The sequence below is a fragment of the Cetorhinus maximus genome, chromosome 22, assembly GCF_964194155.1.
Source record: "Cetorhinus maximus chromosome 22, sCetMax3.hap1.1, whole genome shotgun sequence".
Taxonomy (NCBI): Eukaryota; Metazoa; Chordata; class Chondrichthyes; order Lamniformes; family Cetorhinidae; genus Cetorhinus; species Cetorhinus maximus.
Window position 1 is genome coordinate 13,468,786 of NC_135900.1, and position 22,763 is coordinate 13,491,548.

The following is a 22,763-nucleotide window of genomic DNA, read 5'->3' on the forward strand; positions in this document are numbered from 1 at the left end:
CTAAGCACGTGCACCATCAATCACAAACACAAACAGCATTCAGTGCGCACCAATAAGTGACCTCTTCATTTCAACCGGCCCAGGTCAAAAAAATGATCGACAAAAATGGCAGCTCAGTTGTGTCTCCTGTCGAATGATTAAACAGGAGGTGCTCCACAGAATGAGATCACTGTGTTCTTTTACATCAACACATGCGGATATATAAAGACGCAAGTGAAACAGCGCTGTGCAATCGCCAAACCATAACTGAAAACTACCTCCTTTAGCCAGTATCACCACCAGCGACACCCCTTCGACCTTTTGCTTATGACATCTTTTGCAATCTCTCCTTTGCCCCCACCTATCACTGGCCTTCTATCCAGCTTCACCAGTCCCACCCCCTCCTTATACAGTATATATTTCACCACATTTCTACTTCTCTTTACTTCTGAAGAAGTCATCTGGACTCGAAACGTTAACTCTTTCTCTACACAGATGCTGTCAGACCTGCTGAGTTTTCCCAGCATTTTTTATTTTTGTTTCACATTTCCAGCATCTGCAGTATTTTGCTTTTAACTGAAAACTACCTTGCCTTTTGTGGTACAAGTAGGGGCAGCTCTTGACCTTAGAAGTGGACAGCTGCACTTTTAGGTTAAGCTGTGTTTGCAGAAGTGTGCTGTAAATGGGGACAGAGTTTTAGCGTAGTCCGCTAGCTGCTGCTTTTACCTTCCTATGGGAAAGAGGAGGGGAAATTGGAAGAAGCAAGGGTATTGTCGAGGAATTGACAGGAGCAGTGCTTTAGGGATTGGAGGGAACCTTGAGGCCTGCTTTGGAAGGGGAGCGAGAAAAAGCCAGGCGTGGTTCTGTGGTGGGAGAAATGGGGTAGGATAGTGACAGCTGGAACTAAGAAGATAATTTTTGTATCTTATGTTTATTCTTAATGCTTTCCTCTGCTTCTGCTTTTTTCCTCCTGGGGTGGCCGAGTTGTGCTATTAATGATAGAGTTGATCAGCAAACACTTCTTGGGTGGAAACATTAAGTTTATTTACAATATACTCAGCAGCAACTATACATGTACTTCCAACTTCATCTCCATCTCTGCACTGACTGATGAGGTAGCTCATGCTGCTCTCCTATTGGTTACTACAAATCATGTGATCTTGCCTAACAAGTATTATTCTTAAAGGTACATTTCACACTAAATAAAACCATAATTACTGCACCCTTGAGGCTGTTCTGCCATTCAATTAGATCTTGGCTGATAGACGCCTCAACTTCATTTTTAAAACATTTGTTCATTTCCCAATGTTCAGAGGGCATTTAAGAGTCAAACATTGCTGTAGGCCTGGTCACATGGAGGTCAGACCAAGTAAGGGTGACAGATTTCCTTCCTTAAAGGTTATTGGTGAACCAGATGGGTTTTTACAACAATCATTTCATGGTTGTCATCAGACTTTTAATTACAGATTTTTATTGAACTCAAATTTCACCATCTACCATGGTGGGATTTGAACCCAGATCCCCAGAGCATTGCCCTGGGTCTCTAGTCCAGTGATAATACCGCTATGCTACCACCTCCACACATTTACATGATATTCCTCTGTATCCCTTGACATAAAAATCCTGAAAATCTCAACGATCTAGCAAGTCCAGCAACAGAGAGAGATTTCCAAATATTTGCTATCCTTTATGTGGAATAAGTGCTTTTGGATTTCATTCCTAACTGGCCTCATTATAATTTCAAGATTATACTTCCTGACTTTTGATTCCCCGCCACAAAGAAATAGGGCAGGATTTTCAAATGCCCACAGTGTCAGAACCCGGTGTGGGCGCGATTCGAAAATTGGGATCCCGATGCCTCCAGGACTGTTTGGAATTTCAAAGGGCTGGTGGGGGGAGGGTGGAAGCGGAGATGGGAAGCCCATTTACCTCCAATTAATGGTTCATTGAGCTTTACCAACGCCTTGATTAGACCATTCATCAACCTCCGAAACTCAAGGGAATACGAAGGAAGTTTATGCAACTTTTCCACGTAATTTAACTCTTTAGATCTTGCTATTTGGATGAACCTGTGCTGAACCACCCCGACCCCAAGGGCAATATCTCTGATCCGAGGCTCTGTGCTCAAAGCTGAATGTGAAACCCCATACAACAGAAAATTTACTTCCTCACTCTTGTGATCCAACTTGTTTGCGATTTTGATTTCCATTTTGCTTTTTGATTGCTTTTCATACACGTGCATTAGCTTTTTTGTGACTTGGGTACGTGGACATCTAAACCCTTTTGCTCCTCCACAGTTCCTGCTCCCCTCACTGTGAAGAAAGTATTCCAATTTGTCTTTCTCAGATCCAAAGTGGATGACCTTGAACCGCACCTGTCATAGTTTTGGCCACTCGCTTAATCTGCCTGCATCCCTTTGGAACCCTGGACCCATGTGCACAACTAACTGTGCCTCCTAATTTATCACCTTTGGCAAACTTAAACAGCTCCACATTTCTTCAACTAAATAATTAATTTATCTGGTGAAAAGCAAAGGCCACCCATACAAATCCCTGGGAACAGCACTTGTCACATCCTAGATAAAAGCTAAAATCTGCAGATGCTGGAAATCCAAAATAAAAACAAAAATACCTGGAAAAACTCAGCAGGTCTGGCAGCATCTGCGGAGAGGAACACAGTTAACGTTTCGAGTCCGAATGACCCTTCAACAGAACTAAGTAAAAATAGAAAAGAGGTGAAATATAAGCTGGTTTAAGGTGTGGGGGCTGGGTGGGAGTGGGGGGTGGGGGGGGTGGGGGGGGTGGGGGGGGGGTGCAAGAAGAGCTGGATAGAGGGCCAGTGATAGGAGGAGATAACCAAAAGATGCCACTTGTCACATCCTGTCGGCCAGAGAGCATTCCATTCATCCCTGCTCTCTGTCTCGTCCCTCCCAACTAATTACTAAACCATGTTACAAGGATACCTCCAATTTTGCATGCTTTCATTTTTGATGATAATCTCTTATGTGGAATCTTATTAAATTTCTTCTGAAAGTCCGTGTAAATAATATTTACAGACACTCCGCTGTCTACTATGCTGATAACTCCTCAGAAAGTTCGACTAGATTAGTCAGGCAACACGTACCCTTCGACTTAACATTCTCTCTGATTAGCTCGAGGGAGTTTTGTCCAAGTGCTCAGTATCTATGTTTTTGATGATAGATTCCATCAACTTTCCCGTAAGCTGCTAAAATGCCAGCTGCTACAGCTTAAAGCCGAAATGAAGCTATTTCCTTTCACATGCAATAGACTTAATTTGCAGGGTTGATGCTGAAATTGGGTGCATTAGAGCTATCCAGCGGGATAATGGTTACCCTGATCAGTTCATTGTTCATTGTATATCATGCAAACTCATGAATGGGCCTAAGGCTGTCACTTTTGGACCTGAAAAGTGTCCAGTCTACCTCAGATTACCCTAGAAGGGTGAGGTGTCTCAAAAATTTGAGCAACAGTCTCACGCTGCTACCATGCAGTAGCAACACGAGCGGTATTCTCCACTGATAAGATGCTGCTGTTGAGCCAAAAAGATGTTCTGCTCACCATACGAATCAATAATGTGGTATATGAATTTCAGTGCCGGTGCGGTGCCTGGTACATAGGTCATACGTTCCAATGACTGATGGATCGTATCAAACAGCACGTTCTTTCTGATGTGCGTAACAGGCAAAGTACTGACTGTACTCTCCCAGTTTGTGCATGCACAACTCAGAACACAGTGCCCAACATTAGATGTGATTCTGTGATTGGACAGTACTCACTAAACAATCTTGATTGTGCTAAGAATTACACTGACAAACAATTTAAGATTATCAGTTGGACTCAAAGTGTGGCTCACTTGTGTGTGCTAGAAGCTACATATATTCACACACTGCAATATACTGGATACTGAAAGGCTATGGGGCCTTTCAATGCCAACATTCAATAGTACTGAAGACTTGTTCTTCAGAACTAGCTGCACCCTTAGCCTAATGCACCCTGCTCCAGTGCAGCTACAACACTGGCCTCAACACAGCCATGTGGAAAATTGCCTTGGTATGTCCTGTCCACACAAAGAAGGACAAATCCAACCCAGCCAATTACTGAGATAAAAGCAAAATACTCAGATGCTGGAAATTGGAAACAAAAACAGAAAATGCTGGAAAAACTCAGCAGGTCTAAAAGTATCTGTGGAGAGAAAAAAAACAGAGTTAACATTTCGAGTCTGTATGAACGGACTTGAAACGTTAACTCTTTTTTTTCTCTCCACAGATGCTGTTAGACCTGCTGAGTTTTTCCAGCATTTTTTGTTTTTGTTTGCCAGCCAATTCCTGCCCCATCAGTCTACTCTCGATCATCAGCAAAGTGATGGAAGGGGTTGTCAACAGTGCTATCAAGTGGCATTTACTCAGAAACAACCTGCTCACTGACACTCAGTCGAGTTCCACCAGAGCTACAGCCTTAGTTCAAACATGGACAAAAGAGCAGAACTCAAGAGGCGAGGTGAGAGTGATTGTCCTTGACAGCAAGGCAGCATTTGACTGAGGGTGATATCAAGGGGCCCGAGCAAAACTAGAGTCAATGAGAATCAGGGGAAAACACTCTGCTGGTTGGAGTCATACCTAGCACAAAGGAAGATGGTTGTGGTTGTTGGAGGCCAATCATCTCAGTGCCTGGACATCACTGCAGGAGTTCCTCAGGGTAGTGTCCTAGGCCCAACCATCTTCAGCTGCTTCATCACCACCTCCCTCCTTCCTCCATCATAAGGTCAGAAGTGGGGATGTTCACTGGTGATTGCACAATGTTCAGCATCATTTGCGACTCCTCAGATACTGAAGCAGTCTGTGCCCATATGCAGCAAGACCTGGACAACATTCAGGCTTGGGCTGTTAAGAAGTAAATAACCTTCACATCACACAAATGCCAGGCAATGATCATCTCCAAAGAGAGAGAACCCAACCTTCTCCCCTAGATATTTAATGGCATTAGCATCACTGAATCCCCCACTAGCAACATTCTGGGGGGGGTTACCATTGACCAGAAACTGAACTGGACCAGCCATATAAATACAGTACAGCAGGTCACCTCCTGACTCCCCAAAGCCTGTCCACCATCTACAAGGCAAAAGTCAGGAGTGTGATGGAATATTCTCCACTTGCCTGGATGAGTGTAGCTCCCACAACATTCAAGAATCTCGACACCATCCAGGATAAAGCAGCCCACTTGATTGGCACCCCATCCACTACCTCCAATATCCACTTCCTCCACCACGGACGCACAGTGGCAGCGGTGTGTACCATCTACAAGAGGCATTGCAGCAACTTACCAAGGATCCTTAGACAACACTTTCCAAACCCACGACCTTTACCACTTTGAAGGACAAGGGCAGCAGATGAATGGGAGCACCACCACCTGCAAGTTCCCCTCCAAGCTACTCACCATTCTGACTTGGAAGTATATCGCCGTTCCTTCATTGGGTCAAAATCCTGGGCCTCTCTCCCAAGCAGCACTGTGGGTGCACCTACACCACATGGACTGCAGCGGTTCAAGAAGGTGGCTCACCACCACCTTCTCAAGGGCAATTAGAGATGGGCAATAAAAATGCTGGCCTAGCCAGCGACACCCATGTCTTGTGAAAGAATGAATAAGCCACAAGGCCCTGCCCTTTGCAAACAGGAAGAGCACGTCCATGCAATGCGCCTTTTTCAATTAAACTAGAGCTTGGGGATAGATATTCCCCAGTTCATTCCCCATGGCAATACCTTGACCAATCAGAGTTAGCCCGCCTGGTTTGAATTTAAACGAAAGCTTGGCAGTTAACTGTTCCCTGGTGCATTCTCCATGGCAATGCCTCTACAAGTCAGAGTCTGCTTGCCAACCATTCAGCACCGTCTTCTCATGCAGTGTAAATTGTTGTTCCCTTTTGAGATTAGGTATCCTTGCGAATCTGCCCTGATGAATGCAAAAACGAAAAGCAGGTCTCTTTTTTCACTTTATTAATTCCGTTTGTGAGATGTTTGGGGATTCGGCCAGTTTTTTAAAAATAAATCTGTCAGTCCCCTTTTGCTCATTTTCTAACTGGACATAAATGTTTATGGATCATGGCCTAGTAGTGTCCTGCAATGCAGGCAGCACTGTGTTCATTACCGGTTAAAACCTGTGACCAGATTTTGCTGAACTTTCTAAAACCAGATCAGCTCGGATTTCTGGCCCACATCACTACTGTTGCTCGTAGGCTGAGTCGGAATTTAGATTTTTTTTTTAACATGTACTGCATCAAGAACATAAATACATGTGGATCCTCAGGCGACACCACATTTCTGTAAGGCCAGACCTGTGCCTTATACATTGAAGGAGAAGGTGGATGCAGAACTGTGCAGGTTAGAAAAGCTAGTCATCATCCAACCTGTCCAATTCTTGGAATGCGCAGCACCCAGAGTTCCTGTGGTTAAGCCTGACCAAACCATACGTATTTGTGGGGGCTATAAATTGACAATAAACAAGGCAGCTAAACTAGATACGTACCCTACTCCAAGGACAGATAACTTTTATGCAAAGCTAGCTGGAGGCAAATCCTATACAAAATCGGATATGAGCCATGCTTTCCAATAATTAGAGCTGGATAGCACACCTAGAGGATACGTGACTATTAACACACACAAGGGTCTTGATCAGTACACTCGCCCACCCTTTGGAGTATCGTCTGCATGTGCAATCTGTCAAAGGACAATGGAGAGTCTTTTGCAAGGACTTCCCTGAGTGGTAGTATACCTAGGTGATGTTCTGATCACAGGGTCAACTGAGGCTGAACACTTGGCCAACCTTCACGGAAGCTGGCGCGTGGTTAAAGAAAGAAAAATGTACATTTCAAGCACCAGAAGTTACTTACCTGGGTCACAGGGTGGATTCCATGGGTTTGCAACTGGTAGAAGAGAAAGTTAGGGCAATAAAAGGTGCGCCCTCACCTACCAATGTAACCAAACTCAAGTCTTTCCTGGGTATGATCAACTACTATAGCCACTTCTTGCCAAGCTTACCAACTTGTATTGGCACCATTACAATTGTTGTTAAAAAGGAATCACCATTGGTTGTGGAATTCGCAACAGGAAGAAGCTTTTGTGAAAGTAAAGAAACTGTTGCATTTGTTGTGTTTATTGGTACACTACGACCTATGGAAAGAATTGGTATTAACATGCGATGCCTCTCCTTATGGTGTGGGAGCTGTATTATCACATAGAATGGAAAATGGATCAGAAAGGCCCATTGGCTACATCTCGAGAACCCACTCCACAGCCGAGAAGGGTTATTCCCAACTAGAAAAGGAAGGTTTATCGGTGGAATTCGGAGTGAAGAAATTCTAACGTATCTGCATGGACAACGTTTCACCATTGTGTCAGACCATAAACCATTAGTGGGTTTATTCAGGGAGGATAAGGCCATTCCCCAATAGCATCAGCAAGAATACAATGTTAGGCTTTGATATTATCTGCGTACGAGTATACCTGTATGTATCGTCCTGGCTTACGCATGGCAAATATAGACGCACTCAGCTGTCTCCCGTTACTAGCTCCTGTTCTACAAGAAGTTGCGCTGTTACTGAATTTCTACGCCTGTGTGTGCAAAGCAAATTAAAAATTGGATGAACAGAGATCCAACATTGTCGAAAGTCAGAGATTTCGGGCAGCGAGGGCAGAGCTGGCGCGTGCCTGACATGCTGGGATGTGAAATAGTGCGCGATGATGTCGGGTGCGTGTCCCGATGCCATTGCGCACTTGCACAATATTTCGGTCGGCAGGCCTGCTGCCAACTCTCACGCGGACCCGCTGACAATTAAGAGGCCTATTAAAGCCATTAAAGTATCAATTAACAGAGATCTTTCGCCGCCCGTCTAACGTTACGGTTGGCGGGCAGGCGAATTGGTCAGGCGGCGTTTGCATTTTTCAGGAAACCTCATCCAAGGGCGGGATGAGGTTTCCACAGTTAAATACAAAAAAGTAAAAATCTATGCACAGAATCTTTATAACGTCTACGCACAGGTGACTCATTTTGATGCGTGGACATTTTTACCAGATTTTAAGTTCTGTCTTTATTGATTTTAAATTCGTCAGCTCCCTGAGGCAGCTCTCTGCCTTCAGGGAGCTTTCCTTCTGCGCTCCCCTGCACCCGCATTGACTTCAGCGCTCGTCCTCTTCCCATCGCCAGCCAGCGTGAAATCGTGGTCAGGGGGCCAATCATTGGCAATGGCCCATTCCCCGCCCTCTCCCAGGCCTGCCAATCGCGGCTGCCCGCCGACCCGAAAATTCTACCCTTTGTTTTGCAAGGATGGTCAGAATTGCCTGTATCTGAAGATTTGAGACCATTCCATGCCAGAAGCACAAGAGTTAAGCTGTCAAGATGGAACTTTGTTGTGGGGATCAAGAGCCGTCGTCCCTTCGCGAGGAAGAGAACCACTCTTGACAGAGCTTCACAGTGCGCATCCAGGCATATCGAAGATGAAAATGCTTGTGCGAAGCTATGTCTGGTGGCCAGGTATTGACAGAATGGTCAAGCACTGTCAGCAACAACAGAAGTTACCTGTTTTAGCTCCACTGCGTCCATCCACAGGAGTGGCCTGGCTAGCCCTGGGTTAGGCTACATATTGATTACGGTAGGACTGTGCTTAGGTACCATGTTTTTTGCATAGAAGCACATTCTAAATAGATGGATGTAGATCAGATTACCAACATTGAGAGGCTGTATCATTGTTTTAGCATACCTGGGAACCGTTGTTTTTTTCAAATTTATAAGTAGGCTAGGTCAGCATTTATTGCCCATCCCTTATTCAGAGGGAATTTAAGAGTCAACCACATTGCTGTGGGCCTGGAGTCACATGTAGGCCAGACCAGGTCAGGGGGAGGCAGATTTAGTGAACCAGATGGGTTTTCACAACAATCAACAAAGGTTTCATGGGTCACCATCATGGATTTTTTGGTTTTTTACATTGAATTCAAATGTTGCCATTTGCCATGGTGGGATTCAAACCCAGGTCCCCTAGGCCATTACCCTGTGACTCTGGAATACCGGTACAGTGACAATACCACTATACTACTGCCTCCCCTTCTGACAACAGTATAGTCTTTACCATTACAGAGTTTCAGAGATTCACGAATTTAATGGCATCATTAATGGACACATTAAAACAGCCCCATATCATCTCTCATCAAATGGTTTAGCTGAGAGAGCTGTGCAAACTTTCAAATCTGAAACAAGCTTATCAGGAGTTACTCTAGAAGCTCGACTTTCCCACTTTCTTCTCAGTTATCGTACGTCACCACATTCGTCTATGGGTTCAACACCGTCTAAATTATTGATGAAATGCCAACTAAGTACAAGGTTAAGCCATGATGTTTCCAAAGTTAGAGAGGAAGGTAGAGAGGAATCAGAGTAATCAAAAATTGAATCACGATATTCATAGGAAAGCTTGCATATTCACTGTTGGAGACAAAGTATTTGTGCGGAATTACGGAAGTGGACCCCCTTGTTGGGTTCCTGGAACCATTGTCTCAGAGACTGGTCCCTTATCCTTCCAGGTGGAAGTGGAAGACAGGATAGTTCAAAAACACGTGGACCATACCCTTGATAGAGAGACATTCCAACAACCAACTATTCTGCCTGTCAATAACATCAAACCATCAATCCCTGAGGTGACAAATTGACCTAGAACAGAAAAGCCCGATGTCTCTGTGGAGTTGCCAAACCCAAAACTGCCACTTTCTAATGATGTATCTCATGACCGAGTTCCTGATCATGTTGATCCTGCGGAAGAACCTCAAGTGATCGAGCTACGCTGCTCTAACTGAACCAGAGACTTTGATCTTTAATCACCTGAAGTTATATATATGTATGTGTTGTTGGATTTTCAAATGTTCTCTGTAAATAGAAACTGTAAAAAAACTAAAGGGGGAGGAAATGTAGTAATTGAAGATATAGCCTCTCCTGCTGTCTATCAAAGAACACATGATGTTTTTATATATCCGATCTCTCAGAACACCTTCCAATAATTTACCTACTACTGACGTCAGGCTCACTGGTCTGTAATTACCTGGTTTACTTTTGGAGCCTTTTTTAAACAACGGAACAACATGAGCTACCCTCCAATCCTCCGGCACCTCACCCGTGGCTAAGGACATTTAAAATATTTCTGCCAGGGCCCCAGCAATTTCTACACTAGTCTCCCTCAAGGTCCGAGGGAATATCATGTCAGGCCCGGGGGATTTATCTACCTTTATTCGCTGTAAGGCAGCAAGCACCTCCTCTTTAATCTCTATATGTTCCATGAAACTACTGCTTGTTTCCCTTCCTTCCTTATACACTATGCCAGTTTCCTGAGTAAATACTGTTGCAAAAAAACTGTTTAAGATCTCCCCCATCTCGTGAGGCTCCACACATAGACGGCCACTCTGATCTTCAAGGGGACCAATTGTGTCCTTTACTATCCTTTTACTCTTAATATACTTGTAGAAACCCTTCGGGTTTACCTTCACATTATCTGCCAAAGCAACCTCATGTCTTCTTTTTGCCTTCCTGATTTCCTTTTTTAGTATTTTCTTACATTTTCTATACTCTACAAGTACCTCATTTGCTTCTTGTTGCCTACACCTGCTATGCACCTATCTCTTCTTCTTAACCAGATCGCCAATATCCCTTGAAAACCAAGGTTCCCTATGCCTGTTAACTTTGCCTTTAATCCTGACAGGAACATGCAAACTCTGCACTCTCAAAATTTCGCCTTTGAATGCCTTCCACTTACTGAACACATCCTTTCCAGAAAACAACTTATCCCAATCCGCTCTTCCTAGATCCTTTCTCATTTCCACAAAATTGGCCTTTCTCCAATTTAGAATCTCAACTCGAGGACCAGACCTATCCTTATCCATAATTAGCTTAAAACTAATGACATTGTGGTCACGGGTCTTAAGGAGTTGAGTTACAGGGAAAGATTAAACAGGTTAGGACTTTATTCCTTGGAGCGTAGAAGAATGAGGGGAGATTTGATAGAAGTTTACAAAATTGTGAGGGGTATAGACAGAGTAAATGTGAGTAGGCTCTTTCCACTTAGATTAGGAGAAATAAACACAAGAGGACATGGCTTTAGGGTGAAAGGGGAAAGGTTTAGGGGGAACATTAGCGGGAACTTCTTCACTCAGAGAATGGTGAGAGTGTGGAACGAGCTACCATCTGACGTGGTAAATGCAGGCTCACTCTTAAGTTTTAAGAATAAATTGGATAGATACATGGATGGGAGAGGTCTGGAGGGTTATGGACTAGGTGCAGGTCAATGGGACTAGCAGAATAATATTTCGGCACAGACTAGAAGGGCCGAATGGCCTGTTTTCAGTGCTGTAGTGTTCTATGGTTCTATGGTTCTATGATGTTCTTGGAGGCTCCGACCAATGACTCCTAAGTGCGGGTAACCCAGTGGTCGGGGCTGCCTGACGAGAGTCTTGATCGAGCATGTAGCATCTGTAAAGCTCTCTGTAATGGGGTTTATCTGTTTCTTATTGCAACCTGTCAAGTCATTACAGAGACAAATATTTCCCTATTGATTCTGGGGTGACGTGGTTGCTGGGAATGATTGATTATCTGTCATATTCGTCTGTACGCTGAGGAGAAATCACTGCCTGGTGGGGGTTAAAATTGGACATAGGTGGGAATGTAAAATTGGCAGAATTGCTTTCACTAACCATAAAAATAGAGCCTACTGTTCAGGTGGTCTAATGAAGTGAATTGAACTGAATAGCAGGCAGGAAGGACATATGACAAGTGATCAGTGCCATCCTAACTGTTTTGTGTTCTCAGCTCCAAGTCCAATTTCACCTCCAAGGTTTTCAAAGGTCAAAGTGGTCAATTGACAATGTAGAAAATTGTTGTATCTTTATTCAATGTAAACAGTTTCATTTTTGAGGCTTGTAGTGGCATTGGGCTTGCTCAGTACCACCTATTGCCACTCTGTAGAAAACAAGACAATCTCCATCTGCCAGCAAGTTGGTGGAGAATTTCTCGTTCGTGTGGATATTGGAGATTAGGATGTAGCTCCCAATCCTGGCTTTTTATGTAATTTTTTTTTTAATAAAGCAATATACCAGATTTTTCTCAAACTTTCCTATTCAAAGGCCCATGCAATTACCATTGGCCTGAATTTTTCAGATGGTGGGGGTCTCACCACTTCCCACCATCCGAAGAGTCGGTGGGAAACACGTCCCCGCCGACTCCGAGTGCCCCACAGCCATTCACGCTTGAATGAGCGTTAAGTGGCTGCAGGCGGGACTTCCGCCCCTCACTCAGGAAAGAAGTCCAGTCTTGCAGAGCTGCCGGCCAAACCGATTGGCTGGCAGCTCCCCAGCCCCTGCAGCGCCAGCGCTGCAGTGGACAGAAAAGGAATGCAGGAGGACGCCTGAGACCAAGTCCATGCACCAGAGGCCAAGGTAAGTTCAAGGTGTCTCAGGGTGGGGAGGATAGGGGCGTCCTTGGCGGGGTGGTGGCGGGGATGTGTCTAGGGGGTGATTGGCATCTTGGGGAAGGGGCGCTCGACTTCAGAAAGGGGCTTCTGATGGATGTGACTCCCCCTCCGCTTCCTGCCCGAGGTGTAACTTCAATCCTCCCGCCAGCCTAAAAATTGAGTTGGAAGCAGCCCTTAAGTGGCCAATAATTGGCCACATATGGGCCTCAAATGGGGCACAGGTGGGCTCCCCGTATCAGGCCTTGCCTGCCCCAGTGTAAAATCGCTGTGTGGTCGGGGGCGGGGGGTGGGGGGTCGTAAACCCAGCGGAACCCTGTCCCTTCAATTTCACGGCCCCATCCCACCAGCCTAAAAACCCGCCGGGGAGTGTAAAATTCTGGTCTTAGTGTCTTTGTCCCATTTGTTTGGTCGCATCTCTACGAGCCTCAATTGTACTTCAAAACACCGGGAAATGTGCCAAAAAATACATCAAAGGTCACAAATTTTTTATGGATCGCCATGGAAACTAAAGTTGATGCCACCCCCTTTCGACAATGTCTAAGTCAATGCAGTTTGTTTGTTGCTCTTGAAAACAATTGATGGATTAGCTGCAGCTAATGATATAACAAGTTCATGTGTCAGTGCACTCTCATTGTAGCTACTTCTTGTATGTCAAATCGGAGGTCCTGAGTTCCAGTTCTCCCAAGACATCAATAAAAAATACTTCCACTCAATGCAATAAAAATGAATTCATTTTATTAATTCATCATGGCCTTGGCCATGAACCTATTTTCATTAACTGGTTTTCAGTTGTATGTTGTTTGTTGTTTTGTTGAGATGCTTTCCCACCTCTCCCCACCCTGTTCTTTGTCAGCTTTTACAACTCTTTTTTGGGTACAGCTAGGTGAGAACTATTAGCTGAAGGATGACAATTCAATGACACAGTTCAAGAGTCTGACAGTAACAACACTTGCTACACCAAAACCATCAGATGTTATTAGAACAAACTGTTAGTATGGTGAAGGAAATATTAAGAAATATTCTTTGATTCCCTTTGTGTCTTTTATACTCTATCTCATCCTTAATGGAAGTGTCTTAGAGTTGCTGTGGTCAACATGGCTCGGTGAGCAAATGTACCAATTGATAGTCTTGCTACAATTGTACAGGGCTTAGGTGAGACCAAACCTGAAGCACTGATCTTTGATTTGTTTTGATCGAAAGGTTATCGGGGTTTGGCGAGAATATGGAGTTGCGGTTAAAATCAGATCAGCCATGATCTTGTTGAATGGCGGAGCAGGTTCGAAGGGCTGAGTGGCCTACTCCTGCTCCCAATTTGTATGTTTGTATGTTCTGCATTTAAGGAATGAAAGACTTGCATTGGAGGCAGTACAGCGAAGATTCACTACATTGGTCACTGGATTGAGAGGATTATCTTATGATGAGAGGCTGAGTAAATTGGATCTATATTCTCTGGAGTTTAGAAGTATGAGAGGTGGTTTCAGTGAAACGTAATGGATTCTGAAGTGGCTTGACAGGGTAGATGCTGAGGGGTTGTTTCTCCTTGCTTGGGAACCTAGGACATGGGGGCACAGTCTCAGGACTGAGACGAAGAGAAATTTCTTCATTCAAAGGGCTGTGAATCTTTGGAATACACTACCCCAGAGCACTCTGGATGCTCCATCGTTGAATATATTTAAAGCTGGGATAGACAGATTTTTGGTGTCTCAGGGAATCAAGGGATATGGGGAGCGGGCGGGTAAGTGGAGTTGAAGCCCAAGATCAGCCATAATTGCATTGAGTGGTGGAGCATGCTCGACAGGCTGTATTTTAAAAAATTAATTCACAGGTTGTGGGCTTCGTTGGCTGGGCCAGCATTTATTGCCCATCCCTAGTTGCCCTTGAGAAGGTGGTGGTGAGCTGCCTTCTTGAACCCCCTCAGTCCATGTGGTGTAGGTACACCCACAGTGCTGTTAGGGAGGGAGTTCCAGGATTTTGGCCCAGTGACAGTGAAGGAACAGCGATATATTTCCAAGTCAGGCCTTCTCCTTCTCCTGTCTTTTATGTTCTTATGATTATGTGCCGTCTAAAACCAGACATGTTGTACCTAGGTTATTTAGTCTCAGTTGAGGTGTGATGTTGGGATAGAAGGGAAGACTGACTTGAATTAATCCGATGACACCTTTGACATTACAGCCAACAAAGTGTTACTGTGTTCATTGAGCGGGACAAGAAATCAGCCAGGCGTGTGCCATTTAAATTCGCCCAACATCTGAACATTCTGTACACCCCAAATGGAATTCCATCCTAGAGGTTAGAACAAACTATCCAAAACAGATAAAAGATTGCTAGGAGACAGCTAAAGCTTAACTGGAATTGGGGGGTACATAGGACATCATAAATCATGAGAAATAACTAAGACTAGTCTAATAAAATTATCTATAGTACAGCGTTTAGCATCTTGGCCAGCCTTTTCTGAAAGATGTTCCAGATAGTCTGCTGGCATGTATGGTGCAAAGCCTATTGAGTAAACAGAGGTAATGAAGCCTTTCATAGGCATTAGTTGCTATAAGGTCTCTTTTGGAGTCAATTTAGGGAAAAGATTTCACCTCATTACAGCTTGTAGTACAATCATAAGCTCGTTATTCCTCCTTCCATTTACAATCTTGCTGCAAATAGAAAACAGAGGAGATTCTCAGTCTCCTAAAACTTAAATTGCTACAATTTACTGTTTTAACCTATTACGAAAGCTTACGTGCTGTTCCCATCTCTTTGAGCAGCTGCCTGTTGCCATAGAAACAAGAAGTTATTGGGCCTGGTCATGTTTCCCTTGGCCTGGTCAGAGGCTCCATTGAGAATTATAGGGGGCTTATTTCCTGATAAGCAAAGCTCAGGTACAAATAGCACATCTGGTTTGCGTTTCTCTATTTTAAAATGGCTAATATTTATTTGAAAATAACACATCGAGGGATATCGAATGAGTGCTCTAAACATTTTTGAGAATGTATCCTCATAGTCAGGTCAGAGCCCTCTGAAATTAAGTTCTACACTGGTCCTATAAATGTCAGAGTCCATAGCAAAAGTCACCACTGTTAGAAGTCAAGTTAATAAAAATTCTGAGGTACAAGTGTATTTTATTTCAAACGTTAAATACGTCAGACTGAGTTTACATTTGCCTTTTTGATAATTAACAATGGTATTCTCGCATGTTAGGGCTAACTGACTGGGGTTGCAGTCATACATTTGAATAGGAATGAACTTTGGCTAAATTTAATACCTGACTGTATTCAAACGTTGTGGGTTTTGTCAGGCTGGCATGGTTTGGGTTTTGCTCAGATTTATTTCAAGGATCCTTCTGAAGAATGATTGCCTACTTGCCATTTTAAAATGTTAAGAATGTTTAGTTTCACGGTTTAATCTCCCTGTTAATGATGTTCATCTTCATGAGTGTGTCACTTGATGTAAATGCCAAGCCGGTTGTCTCCACTTGTTTCCCATGCATTTGGCAACGTTCCCTGTTTGAAGACTGCCTGCACAAACAGACAATTGAAGTCTGATTACAGACCTGCAAAAGGGCCTACATTAAACATTTTGAATTCCACTATAGAGTAAAAATAGATTATTGGTATCATGGGCTGAATTTTGCCACAGAGCTGGAGATGAATTTGGAGGCAGTGGGGGGGGGGGTGTGTGGGGTGGAGGGGGTCCGACTGGAATGGGGAAATTCAGATCGTTGCGTGTCAGGATGGCTCCCAGACGCTGTCCCGCCTCCAAATGGGTTTCCCAGGGCAGGCTGTCATAGGAATCGGCAACCTGTTCTGCAGAGGCGAGTAGCCAATTAGGGCAGTTAAGGTCCCACTTATGGGCCATTTTCAGAACCCACCAATATTTTCCTGGACCGCCCCCTGCTGAGTTCAGAGGTCAGCAGCAACTTAAGGCCAGAGGACTATTGGTGCCCCAACTGACTCTGACTCAAAGGCTGAGCCACAAGTATGAAAAGTATGCAGGCACAGCCAAAACTTATCCTGTAGAGGGGTTTGACCTCCGCACTGATGGTCCTAACAACTGAGGACCTTCAAAAATTTTAAAATTTCAGCTTATGCGAGTGCTGCCATATTGAGGTGCCCTTCTGTTCGCCTTTATGCCTGGGCAGCGCATACCTATCCTGGCCACTGCTGAGGGCCCGCTCATTAGGCCTCCTGCCTTGTGAACCCAACCGGTGAACACGGAGATGGCCAATTAGGAGTCTGTTTCACATAAAGTTGTGCTGGCAGTCACCAAGATGACAATCGTGGGCTTGGAACCCTTATATGGTCCCAACCTTGGGCTTCTGGTGCCTGCGGAAACATTCAATCCCATGGTTCTGGAGAATTTTAAAATAATAAACATTAAAATAAATAAACTAAAATAAGAGGGCCAGAGGTTTACTTCCACACAGAATGACTGAATTACTTTGGGAAATGATCTTGATCGTGAGGGGAGAAGGTTTTCATGTTCAGTATACCTAATCCCTGATAAATATTGTTCAATATTTCCAGCAATAGTGCATTCTTTATCCACATTTTTACAATTTTGCATTAACTAACAAATCGTGGGAATCTATCCCTCTTTGCACTATCTAAACAGCAGAGACTCCGCATAATAGCCATTGAGACAATAATCTATAGGTGCTGTGCTGACTGGTTTTAGAGGTAGCTAGACTGAATTAGATACTTAACATATGACCCAGAATTGGTTCCTCAGGACGTTCTTGCTCCTCCGTTGGCACAAGACTGTTGTACTGTTCCCATCATCACTTTTTTTGAGGTTAACCAACTTAGCACAGGCCAGGGAATGAACTTGCTTGGCTTCTTTGCCTCTGTGCCAACATCAATTGCTGCCTTCATGCATGGATGGGCTTAATAACTCAGAGTGGGAAGTGGGATGTAGGAAGAAAATGATCTATTGGGTGGGGAAGGGGGTGGGGGTGATGGGATGGGAGTCAACACTAGATTCTGTAAACCAGCACTGGGTAATGTTATTCCTTCTGCCCAGAAGGAAAAAAAAACAGTTTGGAGCAGTGGTCTTATTTCCCAGTTTTCACTGGCGTTCCAGTTTAAGGTATACAAGACCAGTATTCTTTTCCCCCAGTTTTTACTGTTTGTTTTTCTGTCTGGGTGGGATCATTTCATTGCAATTGAGACCATGGATTCTGAAGGGAAGACATCGTTCCCTTTGTCAAGCTGCACCGACAGTACTATGAGCTAAATCTCCCCCCACCAGCGGTATGGCAGACATTTCAGAGCACGTGGTGATCTCCATGCAGCGACTTTCCACTGACCTGCTCATTTATTATTGCACAGCTCACCATGTTAAGACTGGCACCTGTGAGGTAGTGGCTCTGCACAGATGCTGCAATAAGAACAAAATCGAAGAGCGGTCCCAGACGGTGAAGTGCTCCTGTTTCCCGGGACAAGTAGCAGGAACGACACGTGCTGCTCCTTCATGTGTTGACGGTAGGTTTGCTTTCCCCTTTTTAACACCAATTTCCCTCTCCCCAACTCCCAAGTTTGACTGTGGCTTTTTTTTTTTCCCGACACTGCCCTCATGTAGTTACCAGAACTATTCTATCTCATTTTTTTAATGTTGCATTCCTTTACGTTTAGTTGGACTGAAAGTGCTTAACAAGATGATCAGTTCTGCGGTGCCAAACAACGTAATGAAGATGAATCCAATTGCAATGTTCTGTTAGAATGTTTGCTGAACTACATTTACAAAGGAGTGTTCCCTCACCTTGAATTTTATGAAGATTTTTGGTTCTTAGCCTAGTCAGGAACAATATGTATTAGAAGGGCAGTATGTTGAGGCAACAGTTACCACTGGATCACAGGTTGTGTCCCTAGGACTAATTGTCACAATCCATTTTGGTGGCACAGGTCTGAGCTACGGACAACTTCTGCTAGGGTAGGGCACTGAATTAGGCCCTCACTGATCCAGCACCAACAAGCCGCCAAATTTGGCTCAGGTCGTTTGTCTCCTGATTATACCCAGGCATAAAATTGGCATTGCAGTTTGTGTGTTATCAATAATCACCTGTTTATCATTTCCATTGATTATTAACAGAGCTTTTTGATTTGAAAGGACAGTTTTTTTTCTAATGAGGAAGGCGACATAACTTCTTTAACACGCTACATGTTTGGCATTCGCTGCTCATTATTGGTTTGCCAGTCATGACTCCATTGTAATACCCATCAAAGGGGAACAAGTGAAATACACTCCCTTCTTGTATTGAGTTTGACGTATACTTCTTTGGGGATGCATCTCCAGGTGAAAACTAAATAGGGCATTTTGATAAGATAGCACGCTTGTTGCTAACCATATTAAATTAACTTAGAGAGGAGTTAAAATAATAAAACTGGAAATATATTTGCTATCAGCATTCCAGCTTTCTATTCTTGAATACTTGACCAAATCACACTTACAGCAATCCTGCCTTCCAGTGAATAACATTTAAAAAAATCACCCAAAACAAGTTCAACAGCTTCAGACCATGAACTTCCTCCTCCATCTTTACCCCTTCCTTCATCCAATTTATTTATATTTATTTATTCATTTTTAAATTTTTTTTTACTTTTTATTTTTTGATTTTTAAAAAAATCCTTTTTCCCCAACTACCACCCCCAGGGCCATCTGTCACTTGTTTATATGTTGAGCTTTCACAGAGCACTGACCCTTGTTCTGCTATCAAAACATTCTGCTTTCTTACCTTTATGCCGCTTTCAGCACCTTCTCTGGTCTTTAACACTGCCATTAACACACCCTTTGTCTTGTGCCTGTGACATCTTTGTCAATCTCTCCTTAGCTCCCACCTATCCCTGACCTTCTATTTTACTCCACCAGCTGCACTCCTCTTAATAACAGTATAAAATCCGTCACATTTCTACTTCTCTTTAGCTGTGAAAAAGGGTCACACGGACTCAACACGTTAACTCTGTTTCTCTCTCCACAGATGCTGCCAGACCTGCTGAGCTTTTCCAGCATTTTCTGTTTTAAACCCAAAAGAAGTGTTTAGTGGCACACATCGCCAAAACGAAATGACGCAGATTAGCCATTTTGAATACCGAATGTCTTTTGGAACTTCACTGTCAAAAATAACTCTTCATTTTTCAAGGCTGATTAATTATCAAAAATGACGATTATAGAATGGTGCTCCAAATGAAGTGAACTGCAGCAGTTCAAGAAGGCAGCTCACTACCACCTTCTCAAGGGCAATTCAGGATGGGCAATAAAAATACTGGCCTAGCCACTGACGCCCACGTCCCATGAAAGAATAATACAAAGCTAGCTAGCTAATCTCAATCAGGGATGATATAGACAGTGCAATGAATCATTTTTCCCTGGGCTTAATTAAAAAATTAGCTGTTTTGTGAACCATGTTGGAAAAGTGTACAGTACATATTTGTCCCATGAGGAGTGGCAAGGCTTCCAAAAGCCAAATGGCCAGTTAACACACAATCCGGATTCATGTTTGATGGCCCAATGTATGTGCGTTCCTGATGGGAAGCACTGGTTGGACAATTGGGGCTAGAGTGTTGCAGCTCCATCTTCAAGCTGTGCTGTCCAAGTGTGGCCCCCGATGGAACCCTTGTACGTTGGTGAGATACTGGAGGGCTGCCAGTAATTGTGGAATGATAGGAGTATAGGAACAGGAGGAGGCCATTCAGCCCTTCCAGCCTGTTCCGCCATTCAATTAAAACATGGCTGATCTGAATCTCAATTCCACTTACTTGCCTTGGGTTCCATAAATATACGTACCCGAACAAAAGTTTTGCCATTTCCGTTTTGAAATTTTTAATTGACCCATCCTTAACAGCTTTTTGAGGAAGAGAGTCCCAGATCTCAATATCCTTCGTGTAAAGATGTGGTTCCTCGTATCACCCCTGAACAGCTTGGTTCTAATGTTAGGTTATGCCCTCTTGTTCTTGCCTCCCCTTCCAGAAGAAATAATTTTTTCTCCATGCACGTTATCAATTCCTTTAATTGTCTTAAGCACTTGAGTTAGATCATCCCTTAATCTTCTATACTTTGGAGAATACGGGTCTAACATAACACAGGATAACATAGAAAATACACAGCACAGAAACAGGCCATTCAGCCCACGTTGGTGTTTATGCTCCTCTCAATCTTTTCTCATCCAAATCCACCGTTGTAAAAATCTGTTCCCCTTTTCCCTCAAATGCTTGCCTTATTTCCCCTTAAATGCATCTATGTTATTTGCTTCAACAACTCTGAGGTTGCAAGTTCCATATTCTCAACACTCTTCGGATAAACAAGTTTCTTCTGAATTCCCTATTGGATTCCTCAGTGACTATCTTTTATCGATGGCCTCTAGTTATGCTCTTCCCCACAGGAGGAAATGTTCTCTCTGTATCCATCTAACAAAAGCTTCCATTATTTTAAAGACCTTTATTACATCATTCCTTAGCCTTTTTTTGAGAGAAAAGAGACCCAGCATGTCAGTCTTTTCCTGATAAGTATACGCATGCATTTCATTGTAAATCTTCTTTGCACCCTCTCCAGTGCCTCTTTATCCCTTTTACAATATGGTTACCAGAATTGCACACAGTACTCTTAAGTGGGGTCTAACCAAGGTTCAGTAAAAGTTTAGTTTAACTTCCCTACTTTTCAATCCTTTCCCGGTAGAAATAAAGCCTGGTGCTTGGTTTGTTTTTTTATGGCCATGCTAACCTGTGCAACTTTTAGTAATTGGTGTATTTAGTAAAGATATTTCTTCTCATCTCAGTCCTAAGTGGCTGATTCCTTATCCCGAGATTATTGGCTGGATTTTCGCTACTGAGGTGGGAACCTGGGTCAGGAAATTTCCCTACTTGACAAACCCGTCTCGGTTCAAAGGGCCCCCTTAGATACAACTTTCATCCCAGGGAGGGTGGGGCAGAATAAGGTTGGGCCGCAGACCCAGGAAGCAGATTGTAGGTGGCCACAGGGGTGGTTGAGTGCTGAGGTGAGCTGGTTATAAGGCCTGTCTTGGTTCTCTGAGACTTTGTCTCTGTTGCTTTAGAAGCCTCATGGGCCCTCTAGCTCTCACCTCTTACACCCCCTCAACCCCGCCCACCCTTGCCACCTCATACTCACATGCCACCTCCATGCCAGCTCATGCCCACTACCCAGCATCATGCCCCTCTTACCCCCATTCTACCTCCAAAGCTATCACCCAGCAGCCACCAAGGGCAGGCTTCAGCAGCCATGCCGAGATGGAAAAATAATTTCTAACAATCAAATGCAGCTCTTACTTATGCACATGGTAGTGAAAAACTCCCATTTATTTATTTTTTTCCTTTATTCTTTCATGGGCATTGTTGGCATTTGTTGCCCATCCCTAATTGTCCCTCAACTGAGTGGCTTGCTAGATTATTTCAGAGGGGGGCTGTTAAGACTCAACTACATTGTGTTGGAGTCACATGTAGACCAGATCAGATAAGGGTGGCAGATTTCCCTCCCCAAAGGACATTAGTGAAACAGATGAGTTTTTAACGACAATCGATTATACTGTCAACGAAACTGTGAACTTAGAACCCCCTGCAGAGATAATGCTTTTCTAGCTTTTGAAACTCAGTGAAGCATTCAGAATTACATAGCGATAGCCCCTGGGCAATGTCAACAAGAGTTCTATTGAAACTGTGGAGCAGGTGGTCATGATATTTTTCTATACCAGGTGGCCTGTCAATCAAAGAAATCCAGCAGAGGTTTTTTTAAGCTCTCATTGGCAGCTTAAGCCTGTTTTCTTTCCAAGTTTAAAAATTAGGGGCTTTAGAAAACTTCAGATCATGACATTTAAACAGACCTTATTCATCCTTCAAGAGTGTTTAGATATACTTTATTAATACTTGACTCCCACACCACAGTTTAAGGCCTTTGGAACAACGAAAATGAAGTCTGTTTGAACTCAATATTAAGTTAAAATGGCCCTGCTGGGTTTGGGTTTCCTGCCTGTGTGAAGCACGCCTTGCACCCTTCACCCATGCTGGCAAAAATTGGATCTGTTGGAAATGGCGGCGGGACATCTGCGTCCAGGTCCCGCCCACCATTTTTTAAAGGTCCATGGAGCCTTTCCAACTCCACAAAAATCCAGCCTTATGTCCCCTCATTCTTCACTCGTGAGTCAGTGGGAACTGCCTCTATCCTGTCAAGCCCTCTCAGAATTTTTAGCATTTCAATGAGATCATCTCCCACTCTTCTAAATTCCCCGTGAGGAGAAGCCCATTCTACTCAATCTCTCCTTGTGGGACAGCCCTCCC

General features: G+C 43.8%; 1 protein-coding gene across 10 annotated transcripts in view; it reads left to right on the plus strand.

Annotated features, from left to right (window-relative positions):
* The window catches only part of LOC144696489 (chemokine-like protein TAFA-2), a 322,848-nt gene that overhangs the window by 280,115 nt on the left and 19,970 nt on the right, over nt 1–22,763 (plus strand). For all 10 annotated transcript variants that reach the window (XR_013580181.1, XR_013580177.1, XR_013580175.1 and 7 more), the window contains exon 4: nt 17,811–17,963. Coding sequence is in view for 1 of the 10 variants with exons in the window: in XM_078567842.1 (XP_078423968.1) it covers nt 17,811–17,963 (153 nt within the window). In the remaining 9 variants the exon portion in view is untranslated. The remainder of the gene's footprint in view (nt 1–17,810; nt 17,964–22,763) is intronic.